The following is a 26,968-nucleotide window of genomic DNA, read 5'->3' as shown; positions in this document are numbered from 1 at the left end:
TTCGAGTCAGAGGGGTCAGCAAGTGGGAGAAGCCAGGTCATGAAGTTCAAAACCTGTTGTTCTTATTTCAGATGTATGTCACTTAGCTGGACAATGTGTTTTTGGTTATTCGATTTTTAAAGCCCAGTTTATGTAAGTAAATCACTTAATTGATACTGAGGAGGTGCAGAGTGGCACAGGGGTCCTGGTATTGCACTTCAGAATGGCATGGCAGTGATCCTTAACAAATGTACCAATTCTCTTGTTAGTTCACCAGCAAAGCAGCCCCACAACTGCACATCACCAGCAGCCGTTTCTCCTCAAGCCTGTACACAACATTGTGACGATCTTTAGCTGGGCTTTCTTCCAGTAATACTTTACAACATCTCTAGAGTTCAAATGTCCAAATATTCCTTTATTGCTCGGACAAATTCTCATTTGAACATCTTTCAGTGTCAACACATAGCTAATAAATTACCATATTACACACCTATAATGTTAATATAATTTCTTAATGACAAAAACTGTGTTTTGAAGATTAAATTGACACACAGTTGTCAAAAGAACATTTACGTAGGCTCTGGTCTATATGCTACAGACAGGAATATCTTTGCTAATGGAATTACATTACCCTACCATTAGGATTAGTGAGCTTTTGTTGGTTTTTAATATGACTGGAGTTTTTTCACAGAAGTGCTGTTTTCCCATTAAGGTCTCAGTCCACCAGATGAAATTATGTGAAATATCTGCTAATTGAAATTAGGTTATACATTTGTCTGTATCTTAATTAAATCTGAGGGGCAAGCACATACAAAATCTTTAAAGATACAGCAAAGCTTGGAAAATGATGATAAAAATTATTATGAATAAAGGTAGTTAAAATGTAAGTATTCCGCATGGATTGTGTCTACAGGACCTCAGCCTAATGAAAATGAGTTGCGTGGTTTGACAAAGATGTGTAATCGTAATATTATGCAAATAATAATTACCTGCTAGCTTCATCAGTTTGTTATTATGAATAATAAATTATCATTATTGTAATGACCTGTTGGAGACAGAAATATCCTTGCAGTGAATGTCAATCCAATTAATTAGTTTAAGTTCCTGTTCACACTGGTGTTGGTCCTTTGCATTCTCTGCATAATGAAGGCAGTTGTGTAATACACTGGCTTTTGTAAAGTTTCAGTTTGTTGTGTTGGATCAACTATTTGGCATAAGGGATGGCTATGTATGTTTAGTAATGTTGCTGTTTTATACAGATACAACAGTTCATCTCTGAAATGTAATAAAATAAACCTTTTGAAAAGTGATTGTACCATAATACGTAGTTGTTGTGTTTTTGCTTTTATTTTATCTCAGTAGTGTGCATTTATAGGCTTTGTTTATACACCTGCTAGCTGTTTGAACAAGCCTATGCAATCTGAAATTGTGATGCAGGGTCTGATTATGTGTTATCTGCAATGGATTGGCTGGGCTGTGAATTGTCCACCTTTGTCCTGGACTGGGCACTGATATGGCACAGCTGTGTGGCTTGATTTTTGCCTAGTGTTGTCACGGGAGGTCTCAAGCTGGAGACAGTGTGCCTGCTTGTGGTCACTGACAAAAGTTGTGCGTTCCAGAAAGCCCTTTTTGTCCACTGTGGGACAGCCCTCCGTGTGATGTGGCACTCCGTACTGTGCAAACATCTGTTGCTGTTTTCAGGGCTGTTTTTCACACATTTGACATGTCGTTTCTTGGCCCTAGAGGCATTAAAGTTTTCTTCAGGTGTGCAGTGGGGTTGATATCAGGGTTCAGTGTATACAATCACAGGAGCAATACATTAACCTGCTCCAACCAGCCAAAGGTGATGTGTTTTGTTTTTCAGAAAATGTTATCTTGCCGCTAGAAGAGTATTGGGGTTGAACTCCAAAAATGACACCAGTAAGGTGTTCTTGTGGGAAGCCCTGTACAAACGCACCGAACTACTTTCAAAATATCATCTTTTCACTACCGTATATCAGGGCCGAGAATTGTATTTCTGCTCTGCTGGTTGCCAGACTCCTGTTTCACATTCTCTTTGACAGAGGCTAATTCCTCCTTAAAGCATTTTAGACTATTTCGCCACATGACAGGTTGTTTTGACAATTGACACAAATGTCTTGCATTTTCCCGTCCTGCAGAAGGCCTCGCATTCCAGTTAATCCATCAGTAATGTCTGTGCTCACAACAGAGGGCCAGAGGAGGTGGGAATGCTGTGAATAACCATCTCACACAGGGATATTTCTCAACAGCTTGGATGAGGGCTCATCTGATTGTATTTCAGAAGAACCTCCTTTACTATCGATAGGAGCACTTAATTCATGTATTGACTTGCCTGTTCGACAGCTGACCATGCAGCCTCTCACAAAGACAATAGCTGATGTCTATTAGGTGGAATGATGTTTGTGTTTGCCTTCGCACAATAAAGCAAGTATACATATGTTAATGAATATCTGTACATATCCTTTATTTCAGGTTTTATTTCATGTTTATGATTTTAAAAAGTAATATACATACATTACATGACATTAATCCGAATTTTAATTTAGAATAGGGTATGATTCAGGTTAATCAAACAATCAGAGAAATGTTTCACATGTGCTTGACATTAATTCAATACATTTATTTTGGTTTAAACCTATGCTCTTGCTATGTGCTGATCAAATGTTTTTGCTGCAATGACCTTCAGAAGTTCAGTTCCTGTGTAAAGGATAGCACTTTGTCCTTTTACAGTTCGTAAGTAATGATAATGTAAACACACAAAAAAATTATTCTGTTTGTAAGCATTATATTGCAGTGCATTATCTGCAAGATAGCATGACTAACAGAATCACCAGTTGCACATGGATAGTTTGCAGACATGAAAGATAATTATATTAGCATCAAAGACTGTACACATTAGTTGGAAGTGATACATCTTTTTTTGTTTTTATGTATATTTGTGTAATGCTTACCCTTTGTTAATGCATGTACCCTTACACACAGTGTTTAACCCCAAGGACTCACTGAATCTTGAAGCTAACATGGCTTAGTTTTCTGTTGTAGCTGGGAAGTATATTGTGTCCCTAACATAGGTTATTGTACCTCTTTGTTTGCATTAGAAATCACTGAATTTTGAAAACTGTAACATCTCATCTGCAAAAGGTTTTAAAACATGCAGCTTTAGTTCGGGACAATCTCTGCTACCTTACGCACTTTGCCTGGGGTCTAATAGACGTGTGATATTTAGTCAAGCGCATAAGCTGATGAACAGAGGAAGTGAAAACTCGAGACGTTTAGAAATGTCCATCTTTGTCCAGCTGGAGGGATGGGATACGGCTCATATTTGTCTGTGATACAATAGACCTACAAAAATTGAATCTATTTGAATTGAGAATGGGCCTTCAGACTTATGGGGCCAGGTGAAAAAAATGGGTTTTCCAGAACATAAAAATGCATTTACACCCTACGCAGAGGACATCTACACTGTATGGGCTACATCCCAAGCTCCTGTATTTATCTTTCATTGACGATGACGGAAAATAAACATAGCACACGTGTTAAGGTCAAAGGAGTGCACTGCCGGAGGGACAAGCATGCTTGGACATACCTCAGTGAATGCCTTCTAAAATTAGTCACGTGTCAGCTGTTTTTGGAGATTAGCCAACTACCCGCGGTTGACCAACTGTAGACTTTTCTTTTTGTATTTTCGTTTCTTATAAATACATAAATAAATGCTCCATAGCACACAAGGAGCTCTGATCTTAAAGAAAATATGAACCACATGGGATGTTAATGCAGCAGTTTCAAAGGTATTTTACTTTGTGTTGGCTGTCATTGGGAATTATAAACACTGGTGCATTATTCCCCTATTTTACTTCAAATGACAGTGTGCTTTAGCACGGAAAATGCATGAGAGTAATTCAGATTTTCTATGTATTCGCTATCCAGATAAATCGGTACTTTTCGTAGTATTTGTTGATTTGTGGGTGTGCAACTGTTGCTCTCTATTGTAAACATTCCCTCAACTAGTTCTACAAATGTAGTCATATCTGTGCATAGGCACTGTTTACCAGATGCTTAATGAACTTAGTCTAAAAAATATTACACAATATTTGTTTTTTGTTGAATTGAATTTTTTAAATTCCCTTTAAATTTAACTTTCTGCACTCAAACACCTTGGCAGCAATCCGGTACTTGTTCACCCTCCAAGCTGTTCACTTTAAAGGGAACAGTTCATTTCTGGAGCCGTATGTTGTTTCAAATCATGTGAAGAAAATCAAACCCACAGCAAGGCAAACTGTTTTTCATGTATACAGTCAGTCTGTCATAAACCCTGCACAGTTTAATTTCCATTCTGCTTTAGGTTTTAAATTAGCAGGCCCGCAGAGCATTCTTTGTGGCCATTTTTGTTCTTGTTGAGGAAATCATTTATTTTAATAGCTACATAAAGCATTCAGCATGTTGTGCAGATTTTTTTTGTTTTGTCTTGTTAGTTTGTTTTGTAGTTTAACTATTTGTAATAGTTAACATAAGGAGCCATTGTTATTAGTTGTGAAAGCTGCATATGTTTATTTCATATTTTAAATTGGTCAGCATTATTGTCATACTTGTAGATGCTGTAGCGATAGGGAGGCAAAGTTGAGAAATAGTGTAAGATTGATAACAAGAATTATGGTAATGCATGACTTTCATTGTTTTCTGTTTCCTCATCTCTGTGTTTTTCCTATATGTCCATCTCATCTTTAAGGCATATCTGCCTTCCTCAGCTTTTAGCCACACCTACAATGCAGGGCAGAATAGCAAACACTATAATTAAGGGAATAGCAATTAGTTTTATTTCATTTAATTAACCTATTAAACCGATTTGTATGAGTTTATTTCTAGTATTTCACTGACAGTTTTTTTTCTTCACATACCCTCTTATTGAGCAAACGCACAATGTACACAGTATACTTAATTCCCAATTAAATTATTTTGCATTGAAACTCAGTATAAATTCAGATCATTTAGAGTAAAATAAGCTGAATAAAACATGAATATTTACACCTCTATTAAGCCTCCCACCTCCCCACTTACCACCCACATGAAAACACACATTATGTTGTAGGGCGATCACAGGTCACGCTCCAATATGTATCACAATACGTTTTACATTCCTGCATATTGATTTACTTTTATTAAGCAAGAGCGAATCTGAATGAGGAAAAGAAAAGATCTTTAATACCGGTGAAAAAATGAAATTATTCCTCGTTCACAGGGGCTTCCGACTGAGTTAAATAATTTCAAATCATAATTAGAGCTTTTGGTTTTCAGTGCTTGCCCCTGATTTTGCTGCTTTTCTTTAAGAGTTCAGTCATATCTTAAAGATGTTTCTTATGGGGGGGTCTTGCGTCATTGTTGAAGCCTTTGCCGGTTGTGCATTGTTTAGTTAGACCTTTCTAATGGCGTAGGCTGCACATAAACTATTGGCCTTCAGGCTGTAGGCCCTTCCTATAGTTCACTTAGTCATTTTCCAGATGAACCACTTAGGAGTCCTACATCACTTTTAACAGTTTAAACGTAAACTCTGACAGTAAATAGTGAACAAGTGCCAACACAGGTGCTTTGATAACCAACTGTAGGAAACCGAAAGCAGGGAATGTAGATGTTCACCCAGTAGGTTATACATTTTTAAGCTAGTTGTTTACTGGTTGTAAATTGTTATATGACACCAGCTTGTCCTTACCATAGCTTTGGATATAATTATGACTAGAAATGTAATACTACATAAAGCTACAGAGCAGAAACTCTGGCTAACAAAGGCCATAGCAATTACATTTGCTCTCTACAATAAAAAGGTATCGGTATCCTAGTGAATTATTTAAGGAATTTTCCACTTTTTATGGCTGAAAGGTGAAGCGTTTTTGTTCATTCCCCATTTTCTTCCATAACCTCTCATAATAAAGGAGAATAAGTAGAAAAGTCCTGTTCTGTTAGATATGCTATATGTCAAAGCTTTAAGAATTTTGTATAAATCACAAATCAAACTTAAATCTATAAATATGTGCTTTAGTTTCATTAAGGAAGACCTTCATGATGTGAAATAAACTGCACCAACTGAAAGTAGAGTAGGTTTATGGAAGAAAAAGGTAGTGGTTTAGTCAAGTTTAAAGGTTTAGTGACTGTCTTAAACATTGGCGCTGATAAAATAGACTGAATAGTATGAAGGTGACACCCCTTTGACACCCCCTGTGCAATCGTTGTGATCTGTTCAGCACAAGTTAGATCAGGTTACGTTTGTGCTGGAATTATAGAACATGACAGAATTCCAATTTTAACATAAAAGTGCCAACATAAAACAGTGAATGCTGTTTTTCAAAACTACACAACTACGAATGTTGTGTAAAAGCCATGTCAGAAATATATATACACTCACCTAAAGGATTATTAGGAACACCTGTTCAATTTCTCATTAATGCAATTATCTAACCAACCAATCACATGGCAGTTGCTTCAATGCATTTAGGGGTGTGGTCCTGGTCAAGACAATCTCCTGAACTCCAAACTGAATGTCTGAATGGGAAAGAAAGGTGATTTAAGCAATTTTGAGCGTGGCATGGTTGTTGGTGCCAGACGGGCCGGTCTGAGTATTTCACAATCTGCTCAGTTACTGGGATTTTCACGCACAACCATTTCTAGGGTTGACAAAGAATGGTGTGAAAAGGGAAAAACATCCAGTATGCGGCAGTCCTGTGGGCGAAAATGCCTTGTTGATGCTAGAGGTCAGAGGAGAATGGGCCGACTGATTCAAGCTGATAGAAGAGCAACTTTGACTGAAATAACCACTCGTTACAACCGAGGTATGCAGCAAAGCATTTGTGAAGCCACAACACGTACAACCTTGAGGCGGATGGGCTACAACAGCAGAAGACCCCACCGGGTACCACTCATCTCCACTACAAATAGGAAAAAGAGGCTACAATTTGCACAAGCTCACCAAAATTGGACAGTTGAAGACTGGAAAAATGTTGCCTGGTCTGATGAGTCTCGATTTCTGTTGAGACATTCAGATGGTAGAGTCAGAATTTGGCGTAAACAGAATGAGAACATGGATCCATCATGCCTTGTTACCACTGTGCAGGCTGGTGGTGGTGGTGGTGTAATGGTGTGGGGGATGTTTTCTTGGCACACTTTAGGCCCCTTAGTGGCAATCGGGCATCGTTTAAATGCCACGGCCTACCTGAGCATTGTTTCTGACCATGTCCATCCCTTTATGACCACCATGTACCCATCCTCTGATGGCTATTTCCAGCAGGATAATGCACCATGTCACAAAGGTTGAATCATTTCAAATTGGTTTCTTGAACATGACAATGAGTTCACTGTACTAAACTGGCCCCCACAGTCACCAGATCTCAACCCAATAGACCATCTTTGGGATGTGCTGGAACGGGAGCTCCGTGCCCTGGATGTGCATCCCACAAATCTCCATCAACTGCAAGATGCTATCCTATCAATATGGGCCAACATTTCTAAAGAATGCTTTCAGCACCTTGTTGAATCAATGCCACGTAGAATTAAGGCAGTTCTAAAGGCGAAAGGGGGTCAAACACAGTATTAGTATGGTGTTCCTAATAATCCTTTAGGTGAGTGTATATGTATATTAAATTAAGGCTGTCAATCTACGTTTATTTGAATTGGCCATTTGACCGTTTAAACGGGCAAACAAGTTATGTTTCAGTACACTAACTAAATAAATCATGGTTTGTGAAGCGAACAAAGTTTAGCCAAACACAGATTCGTCTGTTTGTATCCAAGTGTACCAGTGAGTTTCATGAATAAAACTAAAATTACTTTCTTGTGGAGTGGTGAAGCAGCCCTAATTAATGTGTTCTTATATGGATCAAACGTGATGATTTGACTGTGTTTATGGATTGTAAATCATATTTCCTCCATCTTCATAAAGAAAAACTTCGGAATTCCCACGCATCATCTTTCGTAGCTGTATATAGAACCATAAACCTACTAATAGCATTACTCGTGCACACGTTTCCTGAAATACACAGAGGCAAGGAAGTTTAAAACAATGATATATAGCGCTGTACAGCCATAAAACCTTTGCATCACAGCAGACGGAGGGATGTTTAAAGCCTACTACAGATCCCTGCAAATTCTTAAAACATTTGACCTGACGGCTCAAAAGCTAACACTCACTATATTATTAAGCAGTTGGCCTAAACTACTCTGCTGGGCTTCTGATGTTGATGAAGCTACTTACACTGTAATACAAATTCTGAAATCACTAAGACCTTCCCACCCAGCACAATCCATGGCTGCTCAGACTAATGCCAGTCATGAGTCCTGTTTAGAAGTCGAGCTCTGTCACTGGAAAACGGGCACTCGACTCTAAACATAGGTATCAGTTTTTGCTGTATTAACTTTCAGACTAGTAATGACTTGCTCCTGTTTACATCGTGACTCTACGATATATCGAGTGTCTAGAAACTGTGACTTTTTGCTGGTACCACCATAACATTTTCCTGAAATTTCCTTAGCATTTGATTACACCCCATATTAGATACATGTATGCATTTTCCTTCTGGTAGGACACTAGGTGAGACTTGAGCTTGCACCCATCTGGCCTGTTTATAATTGCCTCTGAAAAGATCTCTATATCATTATTGTCATATTTATTATTGTTCAGAACACAAACATTGATGAAGATGAAAGGTATGTCTTTCTTTTTGTTACTGTCCATGCATTCACAGGACTAGTGGAAACAGGGTCTTTGTTATTCAGGAGGTTGTAACAGCAGTGGTGCTGTTCACTACGCAGGGAGGAAACAAGGCCTCTTCCTCATGCTAGTTAGTCTTGTTCTCTTTTTTGTTTTTACTGGAGAGACATGCCTTTTCGGTGTGGCGTCCAGTACATTTCCACACAGCGCCAGCCCTGTTTCATGGAGCTGACCTGAGAAGATGTTTACAGAAAAAGTCAAGGTGTGTGGGAGGACTGCGTTTCAACAAATCCATAAATTACCCTTTTAAGCAATCTTGATATGTCTTGTATTTGTTTTATGAACTTATTGCTTACCGGAATCCAAAGGTGTAGACAAAATGGCTCTATATTTCATTTTCCAAACAATTCTGATATATTGGTTAATAAAACATCATGGTTAACTATGGTTAAACTTAATATATAGGCTAATCTTTTACCTTTCAATACACAGCAGTCTAGCATGTAAGTTGGTGTTAATACGGGCTCATATGAAATCAATCAAAACATTTCTTTAAAAAATACACCACATTTCTATGTCAATAATAATAACAGGAAATTATGACTAATCTCATGAGAGGCAGGTCATTTAGGCCTAAGATTATAACAATTTTCCCTGAAAGAAAACATAATTAATCTAATTTTATCACAATCATAGGAGGTTGAGTATCTTGCCGTGGCTCAGTAAAGCAATGTGATACTTCTAACTAAAGAGGAAGCGAAACAAAACACCATACATTTGGAGTCTCCTTTTCCTAGTTGTGATCAGAACTTCATTACAAACTTTCAGACATGTTTGGAGGTACAAAAGGAAGACACTGTTGCTGAAACAGTGCCCAACATTTTGAACATGAACAGTAGAGAGGAGAATTCATGGTGAAACTAGAAAGAGTCCACAGATATAAATGTTTTTTTTAGCATCTGGAGATGTTGACACATCCAGTAATTTATATTGAGTTAAATAAAACTAGCCCGGTCCTGATTTTAATTACATATAGTGCTAAGGATCAGCAGCATGATTATGAAAATTATGTGTGTGACTACGAATAATGCCACCAAGTGGTAGCATATGTAATGAAAATAAAGGACCTGGAAGAGCACAGTCTTGTGGACTTCACATCCTCTATAGACAGCAGTGTGGATGTATTGTACACATAACAACCCGAGATACACTCTGAAGGTGGATATCAATACAACAGAGTGCATATATCAGTGACCAGAAAGGCATAGCCAACCTGGCTGGATTTTGATAATCGATTAAATTCTGGAAAACTTGCAGACTGTTTCATTAGTGACAAAAAGGACTGCAGAGAGTACAGGGGGTTAACCTGTATGAAAAAGAAACTCGCGATGGATGAGAAACTCTTATTCTTGTCCTGTTTGATATTATTATCAAGATAGAGTGCCAATCCGACATTGTTGCCTGTCTGTTTAAAGATGCAGTGGCAGATTTGGTGCTTTTCCAAAAACATTCAGATTTATTTAAGACACTACTACTGGATACTACTGGAAGCTTCATATATTGTTAATCACCACTATTGAACCTGACAGAAATCTGTGAATGTAGTAGAATAGTGTAAAAAACACAATTTGCTTCCATCGTACATAATCACCAGCGTCTCAGGAATTGCACAAAACAAACCTAGAAGGTTTGTATTATGGATTTATCAGTGATTTTTTGTAGATTTTTTGGTATTAGTATTGTACACATCCACGAGGCTGTTGCCCGGTCGTTGCCAATGACTGGGGCCAGGATGGCACCGAATCAGCAGCCTCCGATAGGTAGTTCTAAGACAGGCCATATCTGCCAAGTAGGCAAAGCTCTCACTGCTACAGGGTGGGATAAAGCATTCCCCGCCCTGACCATTTGTCTTTAAGTAACACACAATTTTGTATTCACATTTAAATTCATTAAAAAATATTGTATTTGGACGTGGTACGGAGCCTTTGGAAATAATGAGTTCACCCCACTGTATAATTTAACCATTTCTTTACATGGATATGCTGCTGAACTCCACTGTATTAAGATGACTGCAATTTAAATACTGTTTACATTTTCAGTTGTCTAGGTATTGTCTTTAATTCCCCGATAAATGTAATGATTGTCCTATATTTGTTTGTCAAATGTCCAATGGTAGTGACTTAGTTTTGAATTGTGTGTATATTTCCCTCCAATCCAGTTATACTGCAAAAGCTGGAGAAGAGCCTTTTACCTCCCCATGCCATGCCTGTACCATCTGCTACAAAGGCCTCAGAATAAACAGCTAATAGGTGTCTGTGGATGAATGGCTTCCCTCTTTTAAAGAAGGCACAGTTGGTTAGTGTCCATATGGACTGTAGATTGTACAGCCATGAGATGCCAATAATAATAACATTAAGACGCCAAGTCTTTTCATTCACATGACTGCGAAGGACAGAGCGCATCTCTTTGAATGTTGATGTTGTCATTGTTCCATGTGAAGGGAATTGTGGGGGTGTTGAGTCTGGGCTCTTTTCAAAAACAGACCATAAGAAATGATGATAAAACAGGACAGAATTTAACTTTCTTACATTAAAAAGAGATTCTGAGATTTTTGTATTGTTCATGTTTTTATATTTTATTGTGTTGTTTTGTTTTGTGTTGCTTATGAGGTTTTGTTTGAGTCAAAGATAATACAACCAGAAATATTCTTTCCGTTCATTTGAAACCGTTATTCCATAATTAATTTAGTTAAATAGTTAAATAAATATCATTCATTATATTGTACTTAGAAATCTTTTTGAGGTTTTCAGAGTACATGTATACTTTACTTTTTTACATCGTATAACCCAGATCAGTTAAAAAAACGGATACAATTTTGACCATCCCTCAACAACTCTCAAGACATTTTCTTTGTCAGAATCACATAGTTAAATAATTCATTTTTTTCCCCGCTTTTACTGGATTTTAAATAACTTCCTTAGAACTACAGTTTCTGTAGAGCAGTACTCTTTGTTGCAAACATTCAAGTAATGAGTTGTGGTAATAATACCCAGACAGTTTGTACTAATCTTCGTGGAACTGCAGCAAATTAATTCATTACAATATGTGGAAGGCTGCATGACTGTAGGGCATGCTTGAAACTACATTTGCAAAGGAAGATATTGAAAAAAGACCATTTGTGTTGGGAGTACTACACCTAAATATCAGAAAGCACATTATTAAAAATGAATGTAATTATTTTATCCTCTACAAGTGTTTCATTGTCATAAATTATGATCTCAGATTGAATTCTAATTATTCATTACAGGAACACTTTTTCTCTTCTTAAGAAACCGTGCCCAATTGTACAGTAATTTGTGTTTTTTTCTGTGAGACCAATGCTGGTCTTTGTCCTGGAGAGCTGCAGTATCAAATATAAATTATGCAAGATAAATTATGAATGGCCAATGCAGTTGACACGAGATATCTTGCTCTTTCTTTGACGTGGCTAACAGACAAGTGCCCCAAAATAGGCAAAAAAATTACTTGATCAGTCATGTTAATACTTGTCAACCAAGGATTTCCATTAGCATGCTCCCTGCTTGGTTTAAAATGTAAATTTTGCCCAGTTTTAGTAGGCCACCCTGCTCATCGCCTTTGACCTGTTCATTGCTCTTCTGGGGTTCTTGGACCGGCTTTATGATCAAATCAGATGGGATGTCAATCTAGGCGAAGGTCATTAATTTCTTCAGGTACTCCAGGGCTTGGCATTTGTGGTCACTCATTGTATTTACCATGCAGACACTGGGATTTAGGTCAAGGCTTTATCCTGGCAGTCTTTGCAAGGACAATGGCTCTAATTTTTTTAATCAGCAAGAGAGGTTATTATCCTGATTAATGTTGGGCCCCCATTTATCAGATGTATAACACATCAGTCATTTTTGTACATTATTAATGTTTTATGGTGATTTCATGTACTCTAACCACATCCTTATGTTTCCAGGCTGGTGTGTGTGGAGTGCGAATCCTCACCCACTGAACTGCACTCTGGGAAGTGGGTTAGCAAATTAAGGGGATAGTATTACTCTGGATTTGTGACTGAAGATATGACTGCTAATGAATAGGACATGATAGCTGTCTGTAAGAGATGCAGCATTTTTGTTTAAAATGTCTTGTTACCTAGTATTAGACAACATACCAGTCTTATTAAAGTAATTCAATAATAGTTTATGTATATAAAGAATATATATAAATACATAGAGAACGATAGATACATATCTATATGAATATAGACATCTACCAATCTATCTATCTTTATATGATTAAATTCCTATTACACTTAATTAAATACAAATATATGTATAACTGTATATTGTATACCTTTTAAAACATAGATACCTTAAGAATATGCAAGGCCCCATTGATGCAGGAATCTTTTGCATATAATGATTTGCATAAACAAAAATTACATATGTATACGTATAATCTATACTTAATTTATAAAAATGAGTTTGGGACACTGATTGGACATCCTATTCTGTCATTCATACCCATTTCATAGTCATTGTCTCGTTTAACGGCATCACTTTTTCATACATAATCTCTACAGTTGTGATTGAACATGGCTGTCAAATGTAGATCACAAGACATTTTAATCTTTTTTTCTTCTTCTGTAAAACATAGCTTCACTTTGGTTGCTTCCTCCATCTAAACCGCAAGATTTTAGCTTCTTGGAAAATCCATAATGGTAGGTGTTGAGGCTCGCTGCGTTCTCTTCAGCAGCAGTTTCGTTTCTCGGTTGTATATTTAGTGGTGTGTCTATGGTTTTGGTGGTTAACTGTTGTCATGGAAAGAGTTAACTTAATAAAGTTTGAGCAGACTTACAAATAATATTCTTCAGCATATTACTCTTGTGGAAAGTACGAATGGTGAGTGAAAGTTTTTGTCGTGTAGTGTGTTCAAACAGTTTTGAGGATATTAAACTGTTATGCGTGAATTAGACATTTTAAGGAAGGAAACTTTCTGGGTGTCTGTGTGTATGGTGAGATCACAAATAGTATTTGCATGTCTGTGTTGGAAAGAGTTTTGTCAGAGACTGCCACTCCCCTGTAGGAATACAGGCATGATTAAACGCAGTTATTGCCTGAGGCTCAAGAGAGCAAATGTAGTTTAATAGGACAGTTTGTATAAACAAATTTCTCTCCTTTTACACAGCCATGTCTTACAGACTATTTGACCTAGTTACTATAAAAAAAATAGTTTTATACCATCAAGGGTGTGGTGTTTTTTTTTCTCCTCCCCTCTCTGAATCCATTGGTTTAATTGCGTTTGTGAATTGAACAATGCATACGAAGAAAACAGGATCTTCAAATCTTCACTGCTGAAAGCATTACTTGTGATATATTCCTCAACTGTTAAATCTTGTTGCAGACATGCTTTTGGTAGTGATGAATCAAAAATGTATATCTTGTCTTCATTTACATTTTACTTGTATGCACCTGAGGAAGAAATGAAAAAAGTTGTGCTGGACCATCTGATGTTCAGCTGTTTTGATTTCTTGAAGAAACACACAATTGTTAGATCATCACTCTGTGCTATAGAGTAATGGTACTTGATTAGATGGACATCTTACAGCAAAATCATTGTGTTGTCAAACACTGTGACAAGATATGAAAAATCGCTAATGCATTATTTTCCTGTAAGAAATGACGTGTGTGACCTACCTTATCATGTGGTCAAATAGTGATAACAAGTGTGATCATGGAATTGAAAGAGAAGCCTTTATTGACAGGGAAACAAAAAGAGATAATACAGTCAACTGTCTGTTGTTAAACATGCGGCTAGGTTTCAGTACCACCAGGTATTTGACCCAAATCCAGTCGCGATATTAGAGGTGTTAGAGAATAAGGTGCTTGCAGTGAAACGGGTGACATGAAATTCCAGCAAGTCTATATGGTGCTTGAAACCAACCCGACTAATGAACCAATCATTACTGCATACTTTCATACAAAGTGCACAATGTGCTTCAGTTAAGTGTTTGTGTGTGCTCGTCACCACTTCAGTCCTCAGTTTAGTGAGAGAATGGCATGCCAGCAATGTTGCAAAACTAGTTCGGGAAAACTAATGGATTTATGGGTTTCAGATCTGATTTTAAATTCACATTGTTTGAAAATGTTAAGTATCTATATTTTTTAGAATCAAATACTGTACACTCTTATATTTTTTGGCTGTATTTTGATTATTTTCCTCTGCTGAGTAGAATATCAAATAGAAAAATGTTGATTTGCAGAATTTGACTATTTTTTGTATCCTGTCTCCGCAGTTAGGCTTGGAGCCCATTCCATCGTTAATATACTTCACAACACTAACTATGGTGTGCAATAATTAGTATTTTATTCTGGCCGTCTTAACTGAATCCTTTGGAGAATCAGAAAAAAATATATATATATAGGATGGCCAATTACAATGATTGTAGTAATTTATTCTTAGGATAAATTCTGTACTAGTGGAAGATCTTAAACTAAATGGTAAACACATAGGATGCTGGGATCATACATCACTAAACCTCTTAATTAATGACTCTGTTAGTGTGTATTAATGTTCCCGAAAAACAGGTTCTACTGTATTTTTATGCCAGCTGCTAAATACAGAGAAACTGGCAACTGACTATAAATAACACATACAACTATACCCATAAGGTTAACCCCTTCACACTGCCATAGTAGCAGCATTTCAAATTCTGGAGATGGTTTTGTGATCATCTATTTTATACGAGAATTCAGCCAGAAAAGTCGATTCTCTCAGAACTGACGGCTGCCTCATTACCCGCCAAGGCATCAATTTCGGTGTGTGTGAGAGGGACTCTGCCACCTTAAACAGCTACAGTATTTGGGCCGATATACCTACCCATAAGTATGCTGTATCCGGTGATAAATTGTTGATATATGTTTGCTATTTACTTTTTATACTGCAGATTTTATACTGTCAGAAAGAAGGATTTGTTGTTATAATAACACTGTTTGGCAGCTTGCAAATAGGAGACTTGCAAGTATTGTATTTTTTGTTTGATTATGTTATACCCATCATAGTTATAATTGTTACACCTGACTTATTGACCTAGACCAGCCACAGTGCTTTTCACATGCTTTGCAATGGTTTTGAGCTATTCAGTTAAGTGATTTAATCCTGTTATTTACCCAAAGAGATGCTTTAGTTGTTGAAAGGTAAAACAACATGTTGTATACCTACTGTTGTTTACTAGCAAGTATATACGCAGCTGTATAATCGTGAGAAATACAGACATTGTAATTGTTTTCTTAGTGATGTAAAGAATTAATGGGTTAGCCAAGAAAAATAAAATCAGCCAGGACTTGTGCATTTCATTTGAATATTTTGACAGAAAAATGAAAACACTATCTGTAATGTTTCTATTCCTAAATATATCACCTGCTTACACAGTGCGTTTGACTAACTGAAACATGTCTGAACACATCTGATTGGTGCCAATGAAATGTATGGAAATGTATTTGTTATTTTACACCGAGAAACCAGTTGTAACTAGTGTGCACACTTTTGTCTTGCATGATAATATAGCCAATGGTGTCAGGAACATGTTTATTTTCTCTCTGGGAACAAGCTGTTAGGACGGTGTGCAAGGTAGTGCTGAGTTAGCCTGTGTCTTTGAAGAAATGTATTTTTAAAACCAATTCTGTACTTTAGGTAGAAGAGCTTTACTGGGATTAGATTGGTACTCTGGCTCTTCAATTTAGCTTTAAGAAAAAATGTAGCTTTCTGTACTGCGATGTTTAATTGGTAGAATACAGTTTTGATCACTTTATTTGCCTATTCCGATGGTCAGTCTACCATAAAGTAATTATGCTTATTTGACCATTGGTCCACATCTATCAACTGGTACACACACTATCAACAGGTACCTTTCTAATTTCTTTTCAAAACTCTCTTGGAAACTTGAAATTGTAAATGAAGAAGCCAGAATAACCATTTCAGTTTCTAGTCAATGGCAGGGTGAAATCGCAGTCATCGCTTCATCATTGAGAATATTTATTTAATCAAGGATAAATATTTTAAGACAGGCACACACACAACATTGACTTGGGACCAGATTAAATCAAAAGTTTAACTACCCCACTAGTAGCAAAGTGGTTACACTTATCAGTAGAAGAAAGGTCATCTTACAAGAATACAATCACCAGCCTACAAAAGTTCAGTTTTGTAGTATTCTGTTAGTGGATGGTTGTGATTTAATCCCAGCCTTGGTTAATTGTGGAAAAGGTAATCGTGCAACAGGAACATACTAGTTCGCTTTTACTTCGCACTGGAAATCCTGTTTGACTCAAACAACTTAGTAATTGAGGAAACGTTGCTGTGAAAACAGCAGTTGAGATCTCAAGAACAGAGTTAGTGCCAGCAACCAGATTCCAGCTAATTGGATGTGTAAACATTCAAAAAAACAATTCAGATCCTTTGAATCTGTGTTTTGAAAATCACCACTCCAGGTTTTTTATCCCTCTCGGTCCTTCTCTCAGCGTATATATATCTTTTCAGTCTGTTTTTCTGTGCTTACACACACCTTTTCATCGTAATGTTCTGCATAAATATTTAATAATACTACATTCCTTACGAGAACAAGGATGCCAACTGAGGTGAATAGAGTATTGAAAATATGCCATTTAAAAGGATCCCTCCTCCTCTTATAACAGGCATGCTGCAGTCACATCAACATTGCTGTAACTGCCTTTGGCACGGTTCCTAGGTGACTTTAACAAGATCCATGTGAAAATCTTCCCTGGTAAATTGGGGGAGATGTAGAATAGCTCAGCAGTGCTAAGGAGACGTGAGAGAAATCAACAGTCTGAAGGAAACATTGTATGACAATACCTGGGAAAAAGAAACAACAACAACAAAGCAAACGGAATAAAAATACAACTTGATTAGCTCCTCAGGATAAAATTTGAATGTGCGCTCACAATACTGTAAGGACGATATTGTGACACAATAATGCTAATAGAGGTGTAGTGTGATTTATACCATCAATATTCAGTGTGTTTGCAGTTTCTTACTATATTTTTATGTTATAGCTGTTTAATAAATGGTGTGCTGAGCAGATATGCACTAGTCTTAAAGTTATAACCTGTTTCACATCATTCACAGTTGCACTACCTCAATGAAGTCTTCCTAAACTGGGTTTTAAAACGTTTTCCTTTTGCAAATACCATTCTCCCAATGTGAGCTTTTTTTTGGCGGTGTGAATGTTCACAAACTAAGACTAAAGGGCTTAGGGTGAAATGACAGAAAAATGGGCTTCCTTCGTGTGAAACTAGTCTGTACTGTGCAACAATTTGATTAGATATGATCTCAGCTTATCATTAGCTAATCATGTAAAGTCTTAACACACTCATTTATTTTTGTCTTGCCTACATGACAGGACTTTGGCACAATCCCAGCAGCATAACAATGTTCAGGGCAGCTCTTTATCTTTTCGAATATTTGTGTGAGTAACAATATTGGTTCAAGAGAAAGGTTCTTTATATAAAGAACCTGTTTTCAAATAGCAGACACTTACTTTCATACAATGAACACATTAACGATTGATGAAGCGGTTTCATATACAATATGCAGTGTCTCTGTGTCCTTGCATCTACATGTGCATAGTATTTTTATTTACCATGTTTATTTGTAAAATGTATATATGGTGGTTGGTTCTTGTAATGACCAGAATATAAAAAAGTGGATGAAATATTTTCACATGAAAGTACGATGGGGAACCTCAGTTTATGAGAGTTACACATTGAAAGCTCACCTGTCTATTAGAAAAGCAGCACTGTGGCAGCATTTATTAAACAAAATACATTAAAAATGACTGTTACTGGCATTTTCCTGGGGTGGTTTCACTAAGACTGTGAGTTTGAGCAGGCATTTGAAGCTGTCAACATTTCTTGGTTTGTCAATGTGACAAACAATACAGGTGATCAAGGAAGGGAAGCTTCTCCGGCTGCAAAGGAAGCGCGTGGATTCAGTGAGAAGTGGCTGAAGGATGTTGACTAGCTGGCTGTCACGAAAAGACAACTGCAGTTTTGTGCAGCGCTGCCAACCACTTGAAAAATTGGATTATCGTGTAAACAGAGCTGGGAACTTTTGGGGTTCATTTTCTCTTTAATCTTTCATTAATACACGTTGTTTCCACTTCCTAATTAAGAGAAAACAACCGATTTCTACACAATGTGATTCCATGAGCACACTGATCAGCTATATGATTCGAGGCTAAATAAGGGGAAGCTTAGACTCCAAGGACTGCATATAACCCCAGTTATCTGGGCAATATAAATTAGATTCTATATATATTCTTAACAATAGCATCAATGTAAATCTCATTTAGTGTAGAAAAGGATTTAAAGGTAACTAGTACAGCATTACTTTCTTAGTTTTTACAGCTCTAAAGGAGAGTGGGAGGGGAAGGCTGGTCTAAACTGAAATTATTGATGTCTTTTATTAAATATACGTTACAAGAATCTAGAACAGTTGATACTTTTTACCTTGATAGGTGTGCGTTAATGCTTGTTTTATGGCAACCCTTGATCTTCAGATTGAACAGTCTTTTTCACAGCACTGATTCCTAGATGCAGGCGAGGGAGGAATGGGTCAGAATTAATTAATAATTCACTCAAGACTGGTCTTTCGTTTCCAGCAGCTTGATAAGATTATAGCCACAAGCAAAGAGTCAAGGTTACTGGTAATGATGCAATACTATTTTAACAATAGCCTAAGAATGGACTTCCCAAAGGCACTCAGCAGGGGAGGGAATCCAGTCAGCTTGATGTGGAGTAGCACTGTATTTGAAGATATCACATTTCGGAGTGCTGTGCGAAATTAATACGTCTGAAAGATGTGAATAAGTGTCCTTTGTGTAAGTGATTGATATAAAATTCAAAAGGCTTTTTAATGCCACTCCGTAATATCTCAGGTGGGATTGAATATACCATATATACCATATATTTGAATGTCTTTCTCCTCAACAGTAATTATTATTACTATTATTTATTTATTGGTAAAGGATGTCTGGGGTGTTTTGACCATGGCACAGATAGGCCTACTTCTTGAAGGGCAGCACAATATCCTGTATTGAACCATGAAAAACACAAGATACTATTATTATTTAGTTGCCTTCAAGTCCATGTTTGCTTAGCCTCACAGGAAGAAGTAAATTAAAGAAGGTAGCCACTAGATTTGTTTGTCAGACGTTTTTTCCCAATTTAAATGTAATGAAACTGACATACTCTACCTCATGTCTGGGGTTTCTACCTTCACCTTGAACTTAAAGATGTCTGATGTAGATCACTTTCAGTTACTATATTTATCTGCACCATTTTGTATTCACTCATAATTGTTACACAAAACATTTATTTGGAAAGAAATGACTTTATTTTTATGGTACACAACATAAAAGGTAAACCTAAATAAAAATATTGACCTCAATAAGTGGAGTAGAGGGATGTGAGCTACCTTTATGTCCTACAGAAACCTGCTCACATACGTATTGTTTCCTGTTAAAAACATGTTTAATGGAAACTGTTTCTCTTCATGTGACATAACTCTTTTTTTCTGTTCTCTGTGTAGCACGCATGTACCAGTAGAGAACTAAATGTGGGATGTTAAAACCTGAGTCATTCGTGCATCTCATGGTTTCACACCAGGCCTACAGTGCTTGTGCCGTGACACACAGCTCCACATATTGTTGCAATGTGTCGTCAATTGCGTGTGTTCAGAATATATCAGCGCACAATTTTGCTTTCACTGTTGTCACATCTTGTCTGAGGGGAAAAAAGAAAGTAATCTGAGTACTTCAGTTTGCTGCAACATTCTCCTTTTCTTGGAAATGGAGCCAAGTGTGTTAATGATAGATGTCTGGTGTTTGGTTTGCTTGTATTTGTATCGTGTGCAGCCTGTCTGTGTGGTATTGTGGCTCTGCTCTTTTACAAGAAACAAAAAGAAACTCTACCGCTGTGTTGGCCTGCTTTGTTATCTTTTGTTACATTTTGCTACAACTCCCCTGCATTTACAGGAGAGAAGCTCATGTGGTATAATAATGTGCTATAATGAAGATTTATTAGCAAAGACTTAGATCACTAGCTTTTTGGTCTGTGAGTTTTTGACATACTATCAAGTGAGTTAATGAAACACAATATTACCCAAGGATATGTGTGTGTATGTCTATGTACTGTTCGCATAGCCAAACGTTAAATGGATGTTACAACCACAGTTGGTTGCATTAGAAGGAATGGGCGAGGGGTGCTCTGTCAAGAAGTGCAGCCTTGTAAATTAAACAATGGCAAGTGAAGGTCATGGCACCTCATATATCCAGTTCCTGCTATCGGACTGACAATATATGCACAATCTACAGTATTTCAGTGAAAAGCCTTTCAATCATTGACCTAGATATATTTAAACAGTAACAATGGACATTTTGTGTTGGAAAAATCTAGCCTATCCATTCACTGAGGTATCCAATATCTTAGTTTCCAGTTTGGAAGAAAATGTTTTGTTTGTTTGGCCACAATTGTGCTACAAAATCTGTACAAACATGGTGTGGCAAAAGATACCATATACAAATTGCTGCAATATGCTTGTATTCAGTTCACTCTGGTCCCAAATAAGGTTTTGGACCAATCATAATACAACTTAGTTTCATATGTGTATTTCCTTCCTATCCCTGAGGGGCAGGATGCACATTTGTAAGGTATTGTTTTAGCTATTGGGAATGACTGTAATACCTAATTACAGATTACACGTTCATTACAATCAACTCTGAGTTATCTGTTTCCCTAGAGAAGGTTTCCTTGATGACAAATGGTACCTCAAAAAGAGTTCAGTGAGTTAGTCAGTACAGATGTAGATTTGTAAGAAAACAGGCAGATAGTGTTGAAGTGTTGACCGTTTGAAAACAGAAGAGAAAATGTAACAAGCAAGCTCCATGAATGTACCTGACCCAATCAGACCTTTCTATAGTGAGCGCTGGAGCCCAAGCTTGCACCTCTCTGCTGCAGGTTGGTGAGACTGAAAAGCAGGCTGTCCAGAGAGAGAGAGAGAGAGAGAAAAAGCAGCAGAGAAGGAAACCGGAAGTAAACTTTATCATTAACGGTTTTAAAGGCTAATCAGAAGCTATTGCAGCTGGGCTATCAGATGACACTCTGCCAGGGAGCCGCGACTTGCAGACAGCTTCTCTGCGGTGACAAGCATACTGAGGAAACGTAAGTAGCCCAGCTAAAAGAGGACAGATTTATTTAAAGGTGCACCATTCCTTTGCACACTCACTACTGTGGGCTTGCTTGCAGGAAGCAGAATAGTTTGTTTTTTCAATTTAATGGAACAAAAGTTTCTGTTGTTTTTCCCTGTGTGAAACATCTGTGAATTGATTAACTTTCTTATAAACTGGAGGGAAAAAAAAGACTACTAATATTCTTAAAACCTATGCATACATAGATATATCAAACTAAGATATGCTTTTGTGCATGCACAATAAGATAACCACTCTGTAAATATTTCTACTCTCACGTGGCATGATATCTCTGTGCTTTTAACTAGGACCAGAAGTGTTGCAAATGTCTAGTGTGCATAGCATTGGAAAAGCAAGCAATGAAAAAAATAAAAACACAAACACACATATATAAACACACAAACACACACATAAACTTCTCTATTAATTTAATTCCTTATTTGTTCTTGAGTAGGGCAATAGGGCAACATGTTCAGTATTGTAGGTAGGTTTTCGAATCTAAATATTGTTATATTTAAATGCATTTCTGCTGCTGCTGAGTTCACAGGTTCAAGGTTTTTTTTCCTTTTCTTTTTGAAACACTCTATCAACTTTGAAGCATTGTAATGCCTTTTTACTTGCATCTTATCTTGTTGCGAGTGTGTAGAGCTGCACCACCTTTCCTTGCCTCTTTGTGTACCCTTACTGTGGAGTCAGTCTTTAATGAGGATAGTAACTCCAGCCGTCTATCTGAATTCACTAAAGATTACAGAGTTTCACAGTCCAGGTTTTCATGTTGGTAGGAGATGATGGGCTAGTGCATATTATTCCTTAGACAGAGTGTGCATAAATAGTATGCAGGAATATTTAAGTTTTCACGATAAAAAAATAGGTATGTGAGTAAAGACGAAGGATGTCCTCCCCCCTTGTGCATAACTTAGATTTATATATGTACATGTATAGTAGTTTCACAATGTTGTACAAATAAATAGGAACTAAACGTACATTAAAAATATTGAAAACAGAAACCCACCTGTCTCTAAGTGTCTTTATGCAATGCAAATATCTATTATGACCACATCTGTGACCACATCTGGACTAAATTACATCTTGGCATATTTTGATATCTGATATTTGATACATACTTTCTCAAAATCTGACTGTAAATTTAGCCAGTAAATGTAACGGATTACATTTTCTCTTGTGGTAGTATTTGTATACTGGTAACTGTCACTCAAAACTCATCTCGTTCTTGTGTTTTCCATCGATGTATCAGCTTTAGGCGCAGACACAGTTGTGGACACACATCTCTTGGGTGATGATTTGAAATCCAGAGTTTGTGTTCATCCTAAGTCTTGCTCTTTGTTTGCTTGTTTGGATTCCACTGCCAATTCACACCGTTTCCCATTCCTCCACTGTAGTCCCCATAGTGGCTTTCAGCAGCCACAAGTCTACAATATCTTACAGTCATACTTATGTGATATGGCACCAACTAATGTTGCACATTTTAAAACTATCCGCTTTGACTCATATGTGCAAACCTTTACAGGAAATGTGTGTCCTTATACAAGTTTACCTCTGTACATAACACTATCTGTGCACCTTTAACATGGTCTTTCTTTTTCTGTGGTTCTGCCACAATCGATTGACCAAGGCAGATTTACATAATTGTAGTGCGTGAAAATGTAGAAGGTGACACAACTATACAGTCAAGCATAATAACTCACCAATGTAAATGATGGTGGAAGATTACACCTCAATAAACCTAAACAGCAAGCACGGCTGTGGTGTTTGTGATCTGGTCTTTCATAGCGGACAGTGTGGAGAGTGCAATGTTTTTGACAACAGACAGATAGATGGTAGGATCTGAAAATAAAGTAAAATAGGTGGATTGGAAGAGAAGCAAAAGATGAGGATTTCTGCCATTTACATCACTGCCGATGTTTAATTTTATTTACCAAAATATTGACAAATAAAAAGCATAATGATATAATCTGAATTGCATGCACTTTATGTACACTGTGTATATATATATATATATGTGTGTGTGTGTGTGTGTGCATGCAGAAGTGTGAATATCTATGTATATCAGTGGCGACAGGAGACTTCTTAGTAAGTGGAGGCAAAACCACAATCTAATTTCTTACATTTCTAAGAAAGATTGTAATCTTATACAATATGAAACTCATTAACGTTATAAATAAAAGGCAAAAAGACTCGTCAGAGAAGCCTAATTGTTTCATTTTGCCATTTAGATGAGCTAAAAAGTCAGATTTGTAGGGTAAGGACTTCAATTTCACATATTATCATACTGAAGAATATCTGAGTTCACTAAAATACTGGAAGAAATTCAGACTCAATGACGAGACCTGTTCACAGTGATGAGATTTGGTAATTCAGCTTTTCGTCTTCCCAAGTATTCAGCCGGGCGAGGGGGGTTTATTATGATCAGATGATGACAGCTCGTGCATTTCAAGTGAAACACTCTTTTGTATGTATCATTTTAATGTAGGATTTTGGAAAGCTCTAATCTCGTACCTCTGTAGAAGAGTGCTGGGGGGTTATAATGGATTTTAGACATGTAGACAAGAAACTAAAAATAAAGGCTGAAAAGTAATCTTGTAACAAAAGCAGGGATAGCAGTATGTTGCACAGGGATTTCTGTATACTTTTAAAAGAGTTATTTTCAGCTGTAATGAGTCAAGTGAGAGCACATCTCAGCCCCTGGATTTAGCAGCCGTCTATTGTGGGGCACTTTTCAACCAGTTATACTCAGCTGGCTTACTTCTATTTGCATATGGTGCTTACTCATAGCTGTAAATCATTTCTGAAGCAAGCTTAGGTGGCATTTCCTGTGCCAAATGTGAAGCTTCTTCTAAGAATTAGTACATTTTAGCTATGATGGTGTCTGCTATAAATAAGAAGAGAAGTTTCCATTTCAACCTTTTTTCTTTTTAAAATACATGATTTTGTTAACAAAACCGAAGCAGGGAGAGTTCTAAAACATGCCTTTGACTTAATTTTAAGTCTCCATGTTTAAGTTGCCTGTATTTTTCGAAGGACTGATGCAACCCGCTTTCAGTATTTTTTGATGATGTTGCCATGGAAATAAGAGCTTTCGTGACCTCTGACGTCTGCAACAAATGATTGTGCTTTTATTCCGTTTGATGTCATATCTACCCCCCATATTTTGCCAAAATAATACTGTGCAGGCCTTAAGAAGTGACTGGTACTGTAGATGCGTTATGGGCCACGGGATTTACTTGCTCTGGCCCTGAGCATGTCAATCAAATTCCCTCTCAGGGCTGTGGTCGAATTTTATATCTAGGTGAAAATCCGTAAAATGATGCTGTATTTTAACCTTAAAGTTTTTGCTCTTTAATGATAATAAAACCTTAATCGGTAGGAGGAGCTACTGGAGATGTCTTGTATTTCAGAGCAGCAGAATGCCCTTTGCTTTTCCATTCTCTTCAGGGTGTATCTCAATCTGCACAGGATGCAGAAAAAGGAAAGATTTCAATTGAGCAGAGGCCAGACAGGATGGCAGAAGCGGGCCTATATGCTACTTCTATTAATATTTTTAGGATGGTATGGTGGTGAGTCATTCTGCAGTGGGGGACTCGCTCAGGTCAACTTGAATCCTGCCTGCAGTGCAGAGCGATTTGATCCATTTACAGTAGCAATACCTTCATATGCGGCAGACGTTAAGGCTTCAATCTGTAAATTAGGTGTATATATATTTATATACGAAGGGCTCCCATTGTGTTGAGTAGAATGAAGCCGCAGGCTCAATCACTTTGTGTGACAAAGATTCAGTCGGGTTATAATATAATTAAACATGACATTTACAAGTTGAATATATGAGCCCATTTCCTAATAAGCAAGGGTATTTATGGAAATGAAAAGGTGTAGGCTATTGTATTGGCATTTAAAGTGCCTAAGAATGATTATTAGAGCGCTAATTCTTTTACACACAGTGAGATGTGAGGAAACGGGCATGTATTTGAGTAAGACAGTGTCAGAATCAGTTCAGCAGTCTCGATGTGTGGGATTTGCTTCCCAGTCTTGGCACATCATCTGTACCGAGGAGTCCTAGGAATTGGGTCTGTTTGACTGATGGTAAATCACACATGCTCAGTGCGGTTCACACCTTGCGATAGCCTGACCATTACTGTCTCTCATAAAAACTCTGTCCTCTTTGAAGAGTTGACTGCTGGCATATATGGGCAGATGTCTAGCCTAGAGAAGTTTTTATATAGATTAAAATAAACATTCAGAGCTTTATCTTCATTCCTTTCCAGCTGTTTCGTGGTTTATAGGGCATCAACACACTTCCACTGCCCCCTGTGCCGTCTCAACCTCTTCTGTGTCTTTGACTCATATTTTCTTTTTCTTTTTTCACGCTCTCTTGCCAACAATCTTGGGTAGCCTTCTGGTAGCTGTGCAGAGACTTATCCCCGGTTTTTAGAGCGGTCGCTGTCTGACATTTTAACATCTGTAGACGCTGTGCCTTTTGCATTCTGTATAACATTCAGTATCTGCACTTTTAGTATTATAGAATTTATTTGGCGTTGTTTTCAAAGTAGGAATATGCTCAGGGGTTGGTGTAACTCCTTATCAATTTCTCCATTTCTATTTTAAAGAAGTTCAGATACTAATGATATTGTGTTCTGAAACACAGATGACTTTTCTGTGTTTACATTCAATAATTTTTCTCAGAATACCACTGGGGAATTTCTTTGGGGTGTTTTCTCAAATCTCACTCTCACATTTTTACAAAGCATTATTATTTTTTTAAACTGTTCTTATGTGACTTTTCGTGTTGGAATTAATTTGAACTGGAATTAATACAGTTGAACTTTCCTTTTTATATTAAAGCACTGAATGATGCGTTCAGTTACCAAACCGATTAAGATCAGACTTCAACTGAACTCACGCGATGACAAACAGAATCTCTTGAAAAGTTGACCAATTATGAAGGTGCCATGGTGGTGTTTAGCAATTATTTTCAGGGGGACACAGAGAAG

At 37.2% G+C, this 26,968-nt stretch overlaps 1 protein-coding gene across 3 annotated transcripts in view; it reads left to right on the top strand.

The window, feature by feature from the left end:
* nek6 (NIMA-related kinase 6) overlaps positions 1-26,968 on the top strand; it is a 93,069-nt gene that overhangs the window by 3,227 nt on the left and 62,874 nt on the right. The window contains exon 1 of one of the 3 annotated variants that reach the window (XM_066712909.1): positions 21,794-21,936. The exons of the other annotated variants lie outside the window; for them this stretch is intronic. Coding sequence (XP_066569006.1) covers positions 21,869-21,936 — 68 coding nt within the window. The 5' untranslated portion in view covers positions 21,794-21,868. Of the gene's footprint in view, positions 1-21,793; positions 21,937-26,968 lie in introns of those variants that run through there. 3 annotated transcript variants of the gene reach the window in all.

Source organism: Amia ocellicauda, chromosome 9 (assembly GCF_036373705.1).
Source record: "Amia ocellicauda isolate fAmiCal2 chromosome 9, fAmiCal2.hap1, whole genome shotgun sequence".
NCBI lineage: Eukaryota > Metazoa > Chordata > Actinopteri > Amiiformes > Amiidae > Amia > Amia ocellicauda.
Note: the sequence above shows the minus strand (reverse complement) of the source record. Positions and strands in the feature narration are given on the sequence as shown.